The sequence below is a fragment of the Agelaius phoeniceus genome, chromosome 19 (assembly GCF_051311805.1).
Source record: "Agelaius phoeniceus isolate bAgePho1 chromosome 19, bAgePho1.hap1, whole genome shotgun sequence".
Taxonomy (NCBI): domain Eukaryota; kingdom Metazoa; phylum Chordata; class Aves; order Passeriformes; family Icteridae; genus Agelaius; species Agelaius phoeniceus.
Window position 1 is genome coordinate 4,767,541 of NC_135283.1, and position 16,097 is coordinate 4,783,637.

The window sequence follows — 16,097 nt, forward strand, 5'->3', positions numbered from 1 at the left end:
CCCATGACTGAACAAGCTGAGGGGAATGGCTTGCAGATGGTCAGCTCCTTCAAAGAGATCCTTCCCTGGCTCTGTTAAAGCTATCAGAACAGCAGTTAGGGGGCAGGGATTTCTTAGAGAAGCCTGTGGCTGTAATTTTTTAAATTAAATGAAGGCAGACTCCATCCTTTATTTTTGGAGTCTGCCAGCCCCTCTTCTGCTTTGCCCTCACTGCTGTGGATGCATCAGAAGAAGGCGGATGAGGGCACAGGTAGCAGGAAAAGGGCTGGGGATGCCCCTGGAGGGGCAGGACACAGGTTTGTATAGAATCACAAACGGTTTGGGTTGGAACAGATATCAAAGATCATCCTGCTCCAACCCCCCACACTACAGGCAAGGACACCTTCCACTAACCCAGGCTGCTCCAAGCTCCATCCAACCTGGCCTTGAACTATTCCATCCACAGCTTCTCTGAGCAACCTGTTCCACCACCCTCACAAGAATTTTGTCCTATCATCCAACCTAAACCTACTCTCTTTCGGTTTGAAGCCATTCCCCTTTCTCCTATCACCACATGCCCAAAGTCCCTCTCTAGCCTCCTCATGGCTCCCTTCAGGTGCAGAAAAGCCACGATAAGGTCACCCCAGAGCCTCCCAGTCTCTCTGGGCTCTCTCCAGCCTTGTCACGTCTCCCTTCAGGAGCGGAACAGCCGCGATAAGGTCAGCTCAGAGCCTTCCTATCTCCCGGGCTGGGCTCAGCCCTCTCCAGCCTTCTCATGGCTCCCTTCAGGTGAGGGAAAGCCGCCATAAGGTCACCCCAGAACCTCCCAGTCTCTCGGGGCTCTCTCCAGCCTTGTCACGGCTCCCTTCAGGAGCGGAACAGCCGCGATAAGGTCACCCCAGAGTCCCCCCAGAGTCCCCCCAGAGCCTCCCAGTCCCTTCGGGCTCTCTCCAGCCTTGTCACGTCTCTCTTCAGGAGCGGAACAGCCGCGATAAGGTCACCCCAGAGTCCCCCCAGAGCCTCCCCATCTCTCCGGCCCGGGCTGCGGCGTCCCGCGGCATCCCTGGGTCCCGCCCCTGTCCCCATGGCAACGCGCGGGCCAATGGCGTGCCCGGAGGATGTTTACGGGGCGTGGCGTCGCCATGGCAACGCGCGAAGCCTCCCGGAGCCGCTACTTAACCCCGCGCCGGGGCGGCCGCGGCTCACGGCGGCTCGGCGGGCACGGCCCGGCCCGGGCACCCCGCAGCGGCCGGCACGGGCGACCCCGGCACCCACCGGGCCTCTCTTTCCCCTTTTCTTTTCTTACTTCCCCCTCCTTTTTTCTTTTTTTTTTTTTTGGAATTTTTTTGGTGTTTTTTTCCCCTCTCGTCTCCCGTTTTTCCAGAAGCTTCTTACTGTGTCGTGAACTTTGCCTGCCGGGGGGCGACACCGACACCGGCACGGGGTAAGGGGATGCGGCGGGAGGGGGGCGGGAGGGGCAGCGCGGCCGGAGCCGCCGTTCGGGGCGGGGGGTGTGCGCGGGGGAGCGGTTCTGGGTGTGCGCCCTCCCGGCGCTCCCTCCTGGCCCAAACACTCGGGATTTCGGGTTAAAATTGACATCCTCGACACAGGACTCCCCAGAGTTTGAAGCTGCCAGCTCGCTCTTACTCAGGGTGTGCTCAGGGTGGGACCCCGCCAGTTCCCCCAACCTACCCCTGAGTTGTTTCTGGGTACCACGGGAAGTAAAAGCAGAATTAGAATCAAACTGAGAGAGGCTGGCTGCGAGGGGGGGAAACTTTAAAGTATTTTGTCCTGGTGGGGAATGCTGAGAGTCAGTCCTGTGAGTGCCATGTATCCAGAGATGTGTGTTCCCAAGAAATAACCTCACTTTGTGGCCTGGTAGGGCTGGGTTTTGGTTGTTTGAGGGGCTTTCTGTTGGGTTTTTAAAAATTCTTTTTCAGCCAAGAGCTTGCTGGGCAGCAGGTCGGTGGGTGACACTGAGGTGTAGGAGTTTGAGGGAATTTCCCTGAGGTTTAAGGCTGCTAAAGCCCCTCAGGGTCAGTGGGTGACACAGAGGTGGAGGAGTTTGAGGGAATTTCCCCGAGGCTCAAGGGTGCTAAAGCCCCTCAGAGCAGGCATTGCAGGTCACCTGCACAGCACACCAGGGGTGGGTCTCACCCAGCAGCTCCAGGAGCACCCAGGGCTGACCCTGCCTGGCTGTCAGAGAGAGACTGCACCTTGGGGAACCTCATCCCTGTCCCTGTTGCTATTGCAGGACCTGCCCCATCCCTTCCTCCCGTTCACGTGCAGCCTGGGAAGCACCGAGGGAGGCATGGCGTGGCCAGGCCAAGCACTGAAAGCCAAGGGCAAATTGAAGTGCGTGGAGGAAGACCTGGATGACAGCCTGCCAGACCTCATGTGGCTGAGGGACTTCACAGTGGCCCAGACTGGCCTGCCTCAGTTATACTCCGGCTCAGACCCGCAGGACTGTTACACCATGAGTGAGAGTCTGTTCAGCCTGGCTGATTTCGAGTCGCCGTGCTCGCCCCTGGCCGCTGACCCGGCCTGCAAGGGCACACGCCACACCCCCTGCACGCCCGTCTCCTCCTCCACCTCCTCCTCCAGCACGCACCACGACCCGGCTGTGCCCCCTCATCTGGCAGGGGACATCGACTACAAGACCAACCCTCACGTCAAGCCACCCTACTCGTACGCCACCCTCATCTGCATGGCCATGGAAGCCAGCAATAAACCCAAAATCACCCTCTCTGCCATCTACAAGTGGATTACTGACAACTTCTGCTACTTCCGACACGCTGATCCCACCTGGCAGGTAGGGGATGTGGAGCCTTGGCCACTCTCCCTGCAGGGCTGAGCTGGGCTTTCCACAGCTCCACCCTGCAAGACAAGATCCTGCAGGGCTGCTGGATCCCACTGGGAAAAGAGTGACACCAGCCACCAGTGGGAAGGGCTGGAATGGGAAAGAACTTGGCTGGGCACAAATGCCACGGCCACAGGGGTGGCAGAGGGAAGGAGCCATGCTGGGGGAGAGCCCAGGACCATTTTGGGAGCAGGGAGGTACTTGTTGGGCTCCTGGCATCTGAGACTCCTCTTGGCTTCATGGCAAAAGCCTCTCAGTCCCTCCATTCCTGGAGTTCTCATGGGGCCCTGGGTCCCTCAGGGTTGAGCACACGTGGAGAAGGTGCCAGGTCGAGTGTCCCTGGGTGCTGAACACCAGGCATGGGGGAGGGATGGAGATGCCACTTGTTGGACAATGTCCCACTGGGATATGCTGAAATGCTGCTGCTTTCTAAGCAGGGCAGAGTACTGAGCTCCTGGCCCCAGGGACAGGCCAAGGAGACTCCATCACTGGGATGAGCTGGTGAGAGCTGCAGAGGGAAGCCCAGGAGGGGTTAATTTGGGCTGCTGTCCTCAGCTAGCACGAGCATGTCCCCAGTGGGGAGGGGACAGCCCCCAGGCTCACAAGCTTTGGGGACAGCCTGAAGCCCAGGGGCTTTTCCCAGCCACCTTGGCTCACTGCCCTCCTCTGTCACATGAGGAGACCTCTGGCACATGAGGTTTTCTAGGATAAGGCAGGGCTGGAGGGCCCTGGGGGGCTCATCCATCCTCTGGGGTTATTCCCATCCCAAATCCACAGTGTGTCACTAATCCTGATGGCAGTGCCCATCCAAGCAAAGCTGGAGAACCCCACTGCAAAGCCCAGGCATTGCCGACCTTCTCTCCAGGCAGGTGGGTCTCCAGTGGCTTTTGAAGGCCATCATGGGGAAGGGAATCTTTCCTGGTCCCCCTCCAGGGCCATCTTGGTCCCCCTCTCACACTCCTATGAAAGTGATTTGGAAGCAGGAGCTGGGTGCCAACGAGTTGACTTTTTCCTGCACACTTCATGGCTGGGCATTCACAACGTTTTTAATTAAATGTGTTCATTAAAAAAAGAAAGAAGGTTTTCAATCCCTCTCCGCAGAGATGCAGGGGGTACCCTGGACCGTTGCAGGCAGGAATGATAAATATGTTGACTGGCTGAGTAATAATTCAGCCTGGGCTGAGCAAAGTTTGGGATGGGGAGGAGAGATGGGCAGCAGAGAATTCAGCTTTCAAGTCTCTGAACCTTGTAAAATTTCATTACACAGTAAAATTGGAGTTACCACAGCCTGGATTGTGTGGGGGAATATCTGTGTTCTTTTTTCTTCTCTTTTCTTTTCCTTCCCTTTTTTAAAAAATCTTTTGTTTCTTTTCACTTTTTTTCCCCTTTCCTTTCTTTTTTTTTCCTTTTCTTTCTTGTCGAGGCTGTGTTCTCATCCCCTATCCCGATTCCCGTACGTGAAGACAGCCTGGAAAGGTCATGCCACCCATAGTCTGGGGGGGAGATGGATATATTCCTGTGGGAGCTGAGTGCTTTGGAGAGGAGCCAACAAACCCAAGGAGCTTCAGCCCAGAGGAGGGTTTTGTTGTGTGTGTGTGAGTGTGTGTGTGCATGTTTTTCAACAGCTCTAAGCAATTGAGCCTTGTTTTTCCTATTCGGCACTACGGATTATGGATGAATAAGCATAAAGATATCCAGGCAACATTAAAAAAAAAAAAACCACCTCTACCATATCCAATCTCTCAGTACAGTCCTGGCTTTGTGGAGTCCAACGCTGGGTTATTTGCCCAATAACTGAGTTTCCTTTCTGATTATTCACATCACTCCAGGCACATTCAGGGTTTCAGAACAGCTCGACGGGAGCAGAAACTCCTCCTTTTCTTCCCCCCCCACCCTCCTTTTTTTTCCCTCAGCTTATTTGAGCAGTGGCTGATGAAGATGCAGTGATTTCACACTGAGTTTCCCTGGGCCAGGAGGCACCTCTGGGGACACGCAGGGTGGAACAGCCCACGTGTCTCTCCATGTTCTCCCGTCTGATTTGTGCCAGCCTGGCTGGGGGAAGGCATGGTGCCTATGTTTTGTCCACATATTTTCCTCTCAACACTAACAATAGGCACAGTTGAACTGGGGGATGCCAGCAGGGCCCTGATTGCCATCCCCCCACAGTGCTGCCATGTGTTGCCCCTTGTAAAGGGGCCGTGGCCACATGGGTGTAGAGATCCACCTCCTCCTCCCTGGCACAAAGGAGTCTCCAACCTCCTCCAGCCTAGCTCCATGACTAGAGCAATTCAAGCCAGTTTCTCCCAGTGCTCTGCATGACTCAAGGCCCCATGGCCCCAATTTCCAGCCAAGGAGAGCTGCCCAAAATCTTCCCATTGGGTGGCACGTCCTAGCTTGAACCCCTTGGCTCCTGCTGCCTTTGGCTGGATGAGACAGGAAAACTGCTGGAGACTCAGGGGGGAAAACTCAGGAGTTTGAGGGACTTCCTGCTGGGCATATAGCCTTGGATGCCTGGATGTTGTCAGTTCTGCTTTGTTTTCTCAAAGGTCCTTGCTGACAACCTCCACCAGCCTCCCCACACAGGTAGGTCCCACAGCAGACAAGCATTCAGCCTTGGTTTCTTTCTCTTTTGGCTGCAGAACTCCATCAGGCACAACCTGTCCTTGAACAAGTCCTTCATCAAGGTGCCTCGACAGAAAGACGAGCCGGGGAAAGGTGGATTTTGGAAGCTGGACCCCTACTATGCCAACCGGCTCAAGTACGGGACCTACAAGAAGCGGAGGATGTCCCCGGTGCAGATCCACCCGGCCTTCTCTGGGAGAGTCCAGACAGAGGCACGGCACGTTGGCAGCCCAGCCTCCTCCTCCTGCAGCTCCAACAACCTCCTGGAGGCCAACGTGGCATCGCAGCAGCTGCTCAAAGAGTTTGAGGAAAGCACCAGCAGCCAGAGCTGGAGCCCCGTGGGTACCAACGCGGGGCAGAAGCGCAAGCAGCCCTCGCCCCTGCCCACGGCCAAGGCGGCCCGGCTCCCCAGCTCAGCCCTGATGACCCAGGAGGAGCAGACTGAGCTGGGCTCCCTGAAAGGTGTCTTTGACTGGGAAACTGTCTTTAACACCAACCTCAATGGAGACTTCTCCACTCTGGTGGATATGGAGCTCCCACCTTCCGTCAACCCTGTCACGTGTGACCTGGACTGGACAGGACAAGGGCAGCATGTGGAGTGTCCCCAGGGGCAGGAGCAAGTTGTCACTGAATCCAACCAGTACAGCCTGGACTTTAATGAAACCCTCATGGCCACCACTTTCTTGGAGCATCCCTGGGATGAAGGGACAAATGATTACCTCTCCAACTGTGTCAACATCGACCAGGTGTTTGAAGACATCGATGCCTCTTTGCTGGCAGATGTCATCAACCTGAGCAGCCTGGCACGCCTCTTGTAAGGCTTTTGTAGGATGCTCTCCCCAAGCTGGGACTTACAAGGGACAAGATTTCCTAGAGATGCCCACCTAGAGGTGACTTTTACCAGCTTCATTGTAAGGTTATTCCCAGAAACACCAGGGAGAAGAACCTACCACCCCAGGAACTGCCTGCTGTGTCTCCAAAGGACACCTCAGAAATCTCTAGTTTTTCTCAAGAGAAGAAAGTCAACACTACTTATTTTTTTACATTTTACTTTAAAAAAAAGAAATGTGAATTATGATGGGTTCTTTTCCATCAGGGCTAAAATTACCTGTGAAATCCCATCTAAGACATGAGATTCCTGGTGGCTTAGGATTTGATAGACTAAAGTGCAATTTCCACACCTCTTTGTTTCTCTGTCTTTCCTTTTTCTGTCTCAGTGCAGTTGGTAGGTACAGTGTGATAATTAGCTGGTAAGAAAATACAGGTCCCTTCTGGATTCTCCAAGTTCAACATCCCAGCTGATTTGTGCCTAGGGAAGAAGAAAAGGTTTATAAACTCAGCAAGTGTGCCTCTTTAGATGTTTTTATATAATCTATTATATATTATATATTCAAAGAAATCTATATTTTTTAGCACTAGAATTTCTTAAGGGGGGAGGGGAAGACTGGAAATGCAGTTTGAGAGTTGTTTTATATTTTCACTGTTTAAAGGTTTTGTGTTCACTGTTCTGTAAAACAAGACCACACAAGGGAGGACTCCTGCACCACCAGGTTTTGTGAAGAATCCAGGAACTGGCCCTGGCAGGAGAGGAGCAGCAGGGACAGGGATGCTCCCAAAACCAGCTTTTGTATTTTCTGTACCCAAAACCCCTGCTGCAGTTGCCAAAGGGTCTGGAGCACCATGGACCCTCTCTCTCACCCACTGACATAGCCCCTCTCTGCTTTTTTGGTCCAAGACTGTTGCTCTTCACTTCTCCAGCTCTTCCATCAGGCTCTGAGTGCAAGGAAAACCCCATGGCTGGTCCTCAGCTGATGGTGATGGAGCCACTGAACGCTCCCAGCTGGGGCTGAGGAGGAGAGAAATCCACATCCAGGCTCCATCCAGGAGCTCAGGCCAAAGACTCTGCATGCAACAGGGGACAGCAGTGGGAATGAAGTCCCATCCAGCCAGGGGAGACCTTGGGATCCACACAAAGAGGAGCTTTGGGCCCTTTGGCTTGGCGTGCAGTGAGAGCGTGGTGGGGTCGGTGCAAGGTAACTTGGAAATACTTTGGGAGCAGAGCCAAACTCTGCTGAAACTTGACTTGAAGCTCTCAAGAACCAGATTCTTTGCCTCTGCTTTGCTGTAGGCTGTGAGAGGTAGAGCAGCCTTTAGGTAGGAGCAAGTAGAAGCTGGAATTTTAGTGGTGTGTCTTAGATTTGGCAAAAGAAATTGAAGATTGTATTTAGATTCTGTTTTGGTTGCAAAAGCACTTAGGAGGGGCTTTGGGGTCTGTGTAGTTGTTTGTATTGACAGTGTTTCTTTTTACTTGCTGTTTTTCTTCTGTTTTCCTGCTTTGGGGATTATGTTGGAGAACTACAGAGATACTTGTGCAATTTAACTTTTTCATGCAAAGTTATTTACAAATTTAAAAAAAATAATAATAAAGAAAAAAAATGGAGAAGAAAAAACCCCTTTTGCCTCTTTGTTTCCTTTCCCCAGCCCAGCCCTGTTTGTAAACCCAGTCCCAGCACACAGGAGCTCTCACCCACTTGCACAACTGTGCAAATTCCCTGTGGGGAAACTGAGGCACAAACCAACCTCAGTGAGACAATGCTTACACACCACCTGTGTGACACAAGGTTGGCTGTGCCTGGTGTCCTGAGCCCTGGGAGCTGCTCCAACCCTGGGAATAACCTTCCCTGGCCCTGCAGGGAGCTCCTGGGGCTGGCAGGTCCCTCTGCTTGTGCTGTGTCTCCACCTGGCCCTGTAGATGCTCCAGGATGCCCAAGTGGCTTCAGAGCCCCTTTGGGTGCAGGGTGGGGAGAGAAGCTGCACAGAGATCCCCCTCCAGAGCCTGTCTGGGGCTGCTCCAGCTTTGGGGCACCCACTCCTGCATGTCCCAACCCTCTTGCCCTGAGGACACAGCCCCCTTCTCCTGGGGAGCACATGAGGAGCACCCTCTCAGCTCCCCAGGGATCTGCTGGATCCCTCAGCACCAGGCACCCCAGCAGCAGGCAGTCCCAGAGCTGCTACAGCTGCTCCCAATCTCAACCCAAAATAAGGCCTGGGCTCAGGACAGACCCTTGCCTTGGTCTGTGTATGGTTTGTGCTGGGAAGGCAGGATGCTGACCTTGGGAAAAGGTGGGGTTGTCCCTGGGGAGCAGCTTTGATGTGTCTGGGGGCGGGGGGGGGGAATTTAGAGGCAGATCTGGGCTTTCCTTTCAGCTTTGGGGTATTGGGGGCCATGAATACCAGAAGGCATTAAGGAATTCCTTGTCCTGGCTTCTCCTCCTCTCAGCTCCTTGTTGGAAGAGCTGCTCCCTTCTTCCCGCTCCAGAACCGGTGGCACTTCAGGGCTGCAAAAAGCTGGCACTTCCCTGCCCCTCAGACCACTTCTTCAGTTTGTTTTGCCAGGCACAAACACGTAGTACTGTTTTCAAACCCCCTGCAAAAGAGAAGCCTCCAGTATCCCCACCCTGCCAAGGGACTTAAAAAAACAACCTTGCCAGGAAAAAATATTCCAGCCTGCCAGAGCCAGCCGAGGGGTTTAAAGTGAGAAAGCGTGAATATAAAGGAGGCACCAGGCGAGGCCTGAAACAACCCCGTTTTGTTCAGCAGCTGAAAGCAACCAAACCGACTTGGACGTGAATTTTCCTTTCTTTGGGTGAGATAGCTCGGAGGGGGTGGTGTTTTTCCGAGCGGCAGCCAGGAGGTGCAGGAGCCGGGGCTGCTCGGGGTGGTGGCATCGCCTCGCAGGGGCGCGGGGCACAAAGCGCGGCTGTGCTCGGTGCCAGCAGCGAGGTCGGGACCCGGCAGCCGGGGCCTGCCCGGGCTTGCCGGTGGCAGCGGGGCTGAGCCGGGGCTGGGGCTGCTCCAGCCCCGCCATTCGCCCGGCACAGGGGCAGGGATGGGCTGGGGACTGTCGGAGCATCGGGGGTAGGATGGTGGGGATGGATGGAGACGAGAGATCTCTGAAGCCAGGTTGTGGAACTTGGGGTTTATTGCAAAGGGCCTGGGTGCAGGGCCCTGCTGGGAGCTGCCAGCCACAGCTCAGAGCAGGCCTGAGAGGAGAGAGGGGGAGAGAGGATGCGAGGGTAAGAGAGTGAGGTTCTCCTTACAATACAATAAATCTTCTTCTGTGTTGAATATTCTGATTCTCACTAACCAATCTAGTACAATATACAAATTCTATAGCATTTACATACAGCCTATAAGAATCACCAGATTACCATACTGTGTTATATTTTAAACCCTAAAAACTCCTCTTTGGGCCCCTTCTGCCAAGCTGTAGGGTCTGCTCTGACCCTTGGGCCTGTCTGCAAGCAGAGGGTGTTGTTCCATCAAAAGGGGATTACCTTCAGCTGGCCACACCATTGTTTTCCTGTTGTTCAGTAACTAAGGGATCTCAAAGCTTGCTTTCATTTCAATCTTGCTTATAGTTTCTATATTCTCAAAATCTTTTGTCAGGCAATCATATTTATAAGGCTTTCCTGTTTCATCTTCCCCAACAGGGGACCCCGTGCTGGGAGTGTCCCCCTGCTGCAAGCAATGAACCAGAGCACTCCAGAGCTGGCTGCATTTTGGGGCATCCACCAGCACCCAGCAAAGGGGGTCTGGGAAGAACCCAGCTCCAAAAGCTCTCTGCAAGCTCGGCTCGCTGTCCTAGTGAGGTCCTTCCCCAGCTGGTTATTAAGCACATGGCAATGATTCCTTTATTATTTATTTCTGCTATTTCTCCAGCCGTCCCCTCATCCATCATCCATCCCTGATGGGCAAACATTGACACCTCAAACCAATCTCCCGTTCACAGAGGGAGAAAAAATATACACATAAGCCCTTCTTTTCTCTCCCTTTCTTGCCGTGTCTTTCTTTTCCCTCCATTGAGTGTGGGGCTGGCATGGAGCCATTCTGGCAACAGCCGGCTTTCACTTGCTAATCATCCTAAATATTGAAAATCAACCCTAGAATAAACAGCTCAAAGATTGGGGCCATCTCTGCTCTGTTTGGAAATGCTAATCTCACTGCCTTTTGTTTTCCTTGTGTGGATTTGGTGCCTTGAATTTGGAGGAGGTCACAGCTCATGGGTTCTCTCTTCATCCCCAGATTTCTAAAAATTTTTTCCCCTCTCATCGTGAAAAAATTCAGCCCATTTTAACATCCTGGGCTGGGATGGTTGGAGTGGTGAGGGGGGAGAAGGGGGAACAGGATGGAGGAGGGTAGGGAATGGACTCGCCTTGCATAGCAATGAATGAACCTCCAAAGTTTGGGAAAAATCATGTTCCCAAACATGCACCCGGGACTTCACATGGATGGGAAACCCCTTGGGAACCACACTCGGACAGGGAGATCTATTTGGGACAGCAGGTCCCTGGTGGGGATGGGATGGGGATGGCATTGGGGCAGCCTGGCACTACACACGGCAGGGCTTGGGGACAGCTCAGGGACTCCTTGCTCTGTGATGCTGATTTCTGTAGTGTTTTATACCTGATGGGCTGGAGGTGCCCCAGCAAATTGCAGACAGGTTGTGCTGAGCCCCATGGCTGGAAGGGATCAGGCTGGATGTGAGCACTTCTGTGGGGGCTGCAGGGTGCTGGGTGAGCTGGCTTTGAGAACAGAGAGGGGGCAAAGCCCCTGCCCTGCTCTTCCAGCAGTGACCTTGCACCTGCAGCACTCACACAGCCCGGATCGCTTGCAGTGCCCTGATGGGGAAACTGAGGCAGGGCTGATGTGGCTCAGAACCTGATTCTCTCGGCAGGTCTGCAGCTATTTCAGCCCTGCCCTTGTGCGGTGTGTGGGGCTCTGCACCCTCTGGCAGGAGGAGCACATCCAGCAGAATCCCCTCGGGTGCCCACGTCCCTCTGTGCCCCCAGGGAGCCCCGGGACGGGTCAGTGCCCGTTGCCAGTGGCTGTTCCCGGCTGGCACAATGTCCCGGCAGGCCGGGGCTTGCCCCGCACAGGGGAGGGGGGGAGTGCCGCCGGCCACAATGCAACAGCCCCTGCGTAAGAGCCGGCACATGGACGCGCTCGGCTGCCCCTTCCTCCTCCTCCTCATCCTCAGCCCCACCGCCCCCCTGATGCATGCCCGGATCAGGGGCTGCAGCCCTGCAGGGCTCCTGCTCCTCCAGCCCGGCTGATGCCGTGCAAAGGGGTCCCTGTGGGCATGGGGGGACACAGCCAGCCCCCAGTGGAGGGGCTGAGCTGCTGGAGCCATGCCAGCATTGCCTCCTCCTTTGGGGAGCCACGTCATGCCAAGGTCGAAACTTGGCCGGTTTGCAAACAAGCACCGGGGCCACGGGGATTTCTTTACAAAGGCTGTTTTTCCAGGTGATTTATTTCCAGGTTTGGAGTGTTAGGACCGTCCCATGTCTTGAGATTGTGGGGGTTTTTTCACTGCCATCATGACAGTGAGAAAATGGCTTTAGAAATCCAAAGCAAACACACTCCTTTGGTACTGACTCCTTGGGATGGGTCTTACACCCCTCAAAAAGGGTGGAAACAGGGGCAGGCTGCAGGCTGTGCACTGCCTGGACACAGCTCTCTTGTGGGTGCTGCTTGGGCAGAGCCAAGTGTTTGGGGAATGGCCCAATTCAGAGCAATGAGGGACAAATATTCAGGGCTTACAGATGGGGCCAGCCAGGATGAGCAGCAGTCAGGAGTGGATCCTTTGGGATGCTCCTGTCCTGTGCACAGGGACCACTGGGCTGGAGGCTGGCACAGGCAGCAGGAGGGCTCAGGGCATTACGAGAGGCGGGTGTTGACCTAGAAATTGCAAAGAATTTGGCCTGGCACTGTGCTGGTGGGCACTGTGCCAGCCTGGCAGCCGAGGGAAGCACGGCTCTGCTCTGAAATGTTGTTCCTTTTCCCCATGCCTGGCTGGGAGAGGTGATTGCTGCCTGCCCCAGGAGCCTTAGGAGCATTTGGGGCTCACTGGTGTCTTCACTCCTACCAGAGGCATCAGGTTTTGCTCCTCTGGGGAGCCCATGCTCCCTCCCAGTATGGGGTCAGTGCCAATCCTCAGCTGGGGAATGGGAGGGAGCAGCCTGGCAAGTGCTGGGGGGAGTAATGCTCCATCCTGGCAGCTTTTGGTTATGAGACACATTAACAGGCAGGAATGTGCAAACATCCAAAGGTCGGAGCTGTGCAGGGCGGCTGTGGTGGCTCCAGTCCCTGGGAGTGCAGCAGACAGAGTCAGGACCCCCTTGTCCTGCTTCAGGCAGGCAGGGATGACTGAAGAGTCCCCTCTGCCCGGGGCTGCACCCCGCAGCAGACCCCAAGGCCTCAGTGGCAGCTCTTTGCCATCCCTGAGTGGATTTCTGCCGAGGGGATGGGGCCAGCTGCAGCCCAGCACAGCCTCCCCGTTCCTGTCACGTGGGGGATGTGTGCCCAGCACCAACCCGCATGGCAAACACCCCCCTTCCTTCCCCAGCAACGTGGCATAGGAAGAAAATGAGCATCATCCCCCAGGCTGGCCCCCAGCTCACAAAACACAGTGCCCTGGAGATGCCCTGTCCCAGACCAAGGCTCCTGCTACGTGCACACACATCCCACCATCCCAAACCCCTCTGGCAACCTCCTGCTCCAGGGAGGCCCTGCCAGGTGCTGGGTGGCACCTTGCTAGTCCCCAGTTTGTGCCAGCTCCTTGGTGGCCCGAGGGGCTTGCCCAGAGCAGGGGGTCTCTATCCTGCTCCCCTCACTCTGGCAGAGCACTAAGTAAACAGTGACGAGGGGAACCTCGTTAATCCTGGGCTTTCATTTACAAAAAGCCATTTAGAGCTGGCTCTGCAGGCAGTTATCAGAGCACAGGGGAGGTTTTCCCAGCAGGACCTTAATTCCCTCTGCAAATAAAGCCAGAGGGAAGGAGAGCACAGCTTGGGTCTGTGATAGTTGAAAGCTTGAGGGGCTTCTGGGGCCAGCCTTGGAGGGGCTGATTGCCTTGAGCTCTTTCTGCAAGGAGTAGGGAGGGCTCTTGAGGGATTTCCCTGCTAGGCTCTGTTTCAGGGCAATTCCAGCTGTGCCACATCCTTCCCTGGAGCAGCAGCACTGGCATGGCCCTGCTCAGGGCCACACAGAAATGCCTGGGAAGCTGCTGAAGCTCAAGTGGACCTGGTTTTCCAGGAGCAGTGCACATCCCTGTGGCACATGGCAGTGCACATCCCTGTGGCACATTGCAGTGCACATCCCTGTGGCACATTGCAGAGCTCTGGACCCAGGTCAGGATTAAAGCAAAGTCAGAAGGGCTCAGGCGTTACCAGGGAGGCAAAGTCCTGTGCTGGATTTGGTTCCTGTCTCATCCCTTCAAGTTCATGGGCATGTAATAGCCAAGGGAACATGCCTGGGTGCACACCCCATACCCTGCCTGTGCACACCCCATAGCCTGCCTGTGCACACCCCATACCCTGCCTGTGCCCATCCCATACCCTGCCTGTGCACATCCCATAGTCTGCCTGTGCACACCCCATACCCTGCCTGTGCCCATCCCATACCCTGCCTGTGCCCATCCCATACCCTGCCTGTGCCCATCCCATAGTCTGCCTGTGTACATCCCACAGTCTGCCTGTGCACATCCCATACCCTGCCTGTGCACATCCCACAGTCTGCCTGTGCCCATCCCATAGTCTGTCTGTGCCCATCCCATACCGTGCCTGTGCACATCCCATACCCTGCCTGTGCCCATCCCATAGTCTGCCTGTGCCCATCCCATACCCTGCCTGTGCCCATCCCATACCCTGCCTGTGCACATCCCATACCCTGCCTGTGCCCATCCCATACCCTGCCTGTGCCCATCCCATAGTCTGCCTGTGCACATCCCATACCCTGCCTGTGCCCATCCCATAGTCTGCCTGTGCACATCCCATACCCTGCCTGTGCACATCCCACAGTCTGCCTGTGCCCATCCCATACCCTGCCTGTGCACATCCCATACCCTGCCTGTGCCCATCCCATACCCTGCCTGTGCACACTCACTCCCTCCCTCAGGGGCTCCCTGCTTATAACCCCTCCTGGAAGGGACAACTGGGGGCTTGTCAGGAAGCTCAGAGATATTGGTTTTATGTTTGAAGATGAATTTGACTGAAGATTGATCACTTTTTGTGTTCAGCTGACCTGAGGGGAGACAGAACAGGCTGTGTCTGGGGAGGAGGGAACACCAGTGATTGTGTTCCCAAATGTTCCTGCAGCCTGGGCACTGCTGGGTCCCACCATGGGGAGCACAGTCCAGGACAGCCCTGCAGCCCAGAATGGAAGGTTTGTAAATTTATGTTAATCCTGACTCCTCCATACTCTGATCTCTCTCCTCTCCCACATCAAATGCAAAGCCCTCTCTGAGGCTCCTGGCTGCATTAATCTTGTTTTGCCCTCACTGCATCCTCAGGCAGCTCCTGTGGCTCGGGAATGCTGCTGCCCTGTTGCATCCCCAGCATCCCCTCCTCACTGTCCTCTCTTGCAGGAGCAGGATTAACCCTGCCAGTTGGAAGCAAGAGCAGGCATAATTAATTTTTTTGCAATAAAATGGTTTATTATTTATAAAATGGCACTATATTTTAATGCAGGAACTGTTCCTGGGATGAGCAGTACCTAGGCACAATGCAGGGGACAGGAAGTCCCTGCTTTAAGAGCTGCTGTTAATTGAATTTCTCCAAATCTTGTCAAGATCACACTTTTGTGCAATGACCTTTGCCACCACAAAGGCAAGCAGTAGAAACAGGAATGTGGGGGATATCTGGGTCTATCCAGCAATTCACTGCCAAACCCTGAGCAGGCAAAGCAAAACCCCTCTCTGCCTCAGTTTCCCCCCCTGCTAATCAGGCTCCCTTTTCTTTCCAGTGGCATTTTGGGTGGCCAACGCCCTGAACACCTTGTCCTCGGACAGAAGGACTGTCACGTCCCCGCCAGCAGGTGCCACTTCCTCATGCCTGTGGTGGTGCAAGCTCGCGTTGCTGAACAACAGAGCGGGGCCGTTGCTCGAACCCCGCAGCCTCCACACCCCGGGGGCGCCGGGCTCCGATCCCAGCCGGGATCCTGGAATTCGGAGCACTGGAACCAGTTTTGTGTAGCGAATGCACTAAAAGGGACTCATTAACTCTCTCATTACCACTGCACTGAGGATGCGACCCTTAGTTAGGCACTGTAGTGATTTTGGTTTGCTAATTTGAGGTTTTGTTAATTTTGAGATTTTTTTGGGGTAATGTAGTATTGAGTGTGGTGGGTTTAGTGTTGGTTAATCACCAATGTACTCATTTTCTGTTGTGAGGTGGGATTCGGAGAAAGGTAAAGCAGGTTTAAAACTTTAAAAGAGTATAAAGAAAAATGTATTAATAGTAACTAAAAGAAAGAGTAATAAGAATTAGAGCAAAACTTTTAGAGTACCTCTCTCTACAATAGATATAGATAATAGCTATAGATATATACAATCTATATAGAAGTATATATATATAGATATATATACTTCTATATAGATTGTATATATCTATAGCTATACAATATATCTATATACAATATATCTATAGCTATACAATACTTCTATACGATAGAAGTATATATATCTCTTTTTTTTACTGATAATGCAAAGGAATAAAACTTAAAATTTTAGTCAGTTTATCACTTCTAAAATAGTATTTTTTAGTTCACTTAGGGAGAGATGTCCTTCTTGTTAATG

General features: G+C 53.9%; 1 protein-coding gene across 1 annotated transcript; it reads left to right on the forward strand.

The window, feature by feature from the left end:
- Window positions 1–1,155: 1,155 nt before the first annotated feature.
- FOXJ1 (forkhead box J1) lies at window positions 1,156–7,901 on the forward strand. Its single transcript, XM_054645294.2, has 3 exons — window positions 1,156–1,423; window positions 2,234–2,791; window positions 5,479–7,901. The coding sequence occupies exons 2-3, from the start codon at window positions 2,291–2,293 to the stop codon at window positions 6,277–6,279; spliced, it is 1,302 nt and encodes a 433-aa protein (XP_054501269.1). The 5' UTR covers window positions 1,156–1,423; window positions 2,234–2,290; the 3' UTR covers window positions 6,280–7,901.
- Window positions 7,902–16,097: the final 8,196 nt, after the last annotated feature.

Coding starts and splice junctions, on each gene's coding strand:
- FOXJ1 (XM_054645294.2), top strand. CDS start 2,291: ATGGCGTGGCCAGGCCAAGCACTGAAAGCCAAGGGCAAATTGAAGTGC. Junction 2,792..5,478: donor ACGCTGATCCCACCTGGCAG/GTAGGGGATGTG, acceptor TTTTGGCTGCAG/AACTCCATCAGGCACAACCT.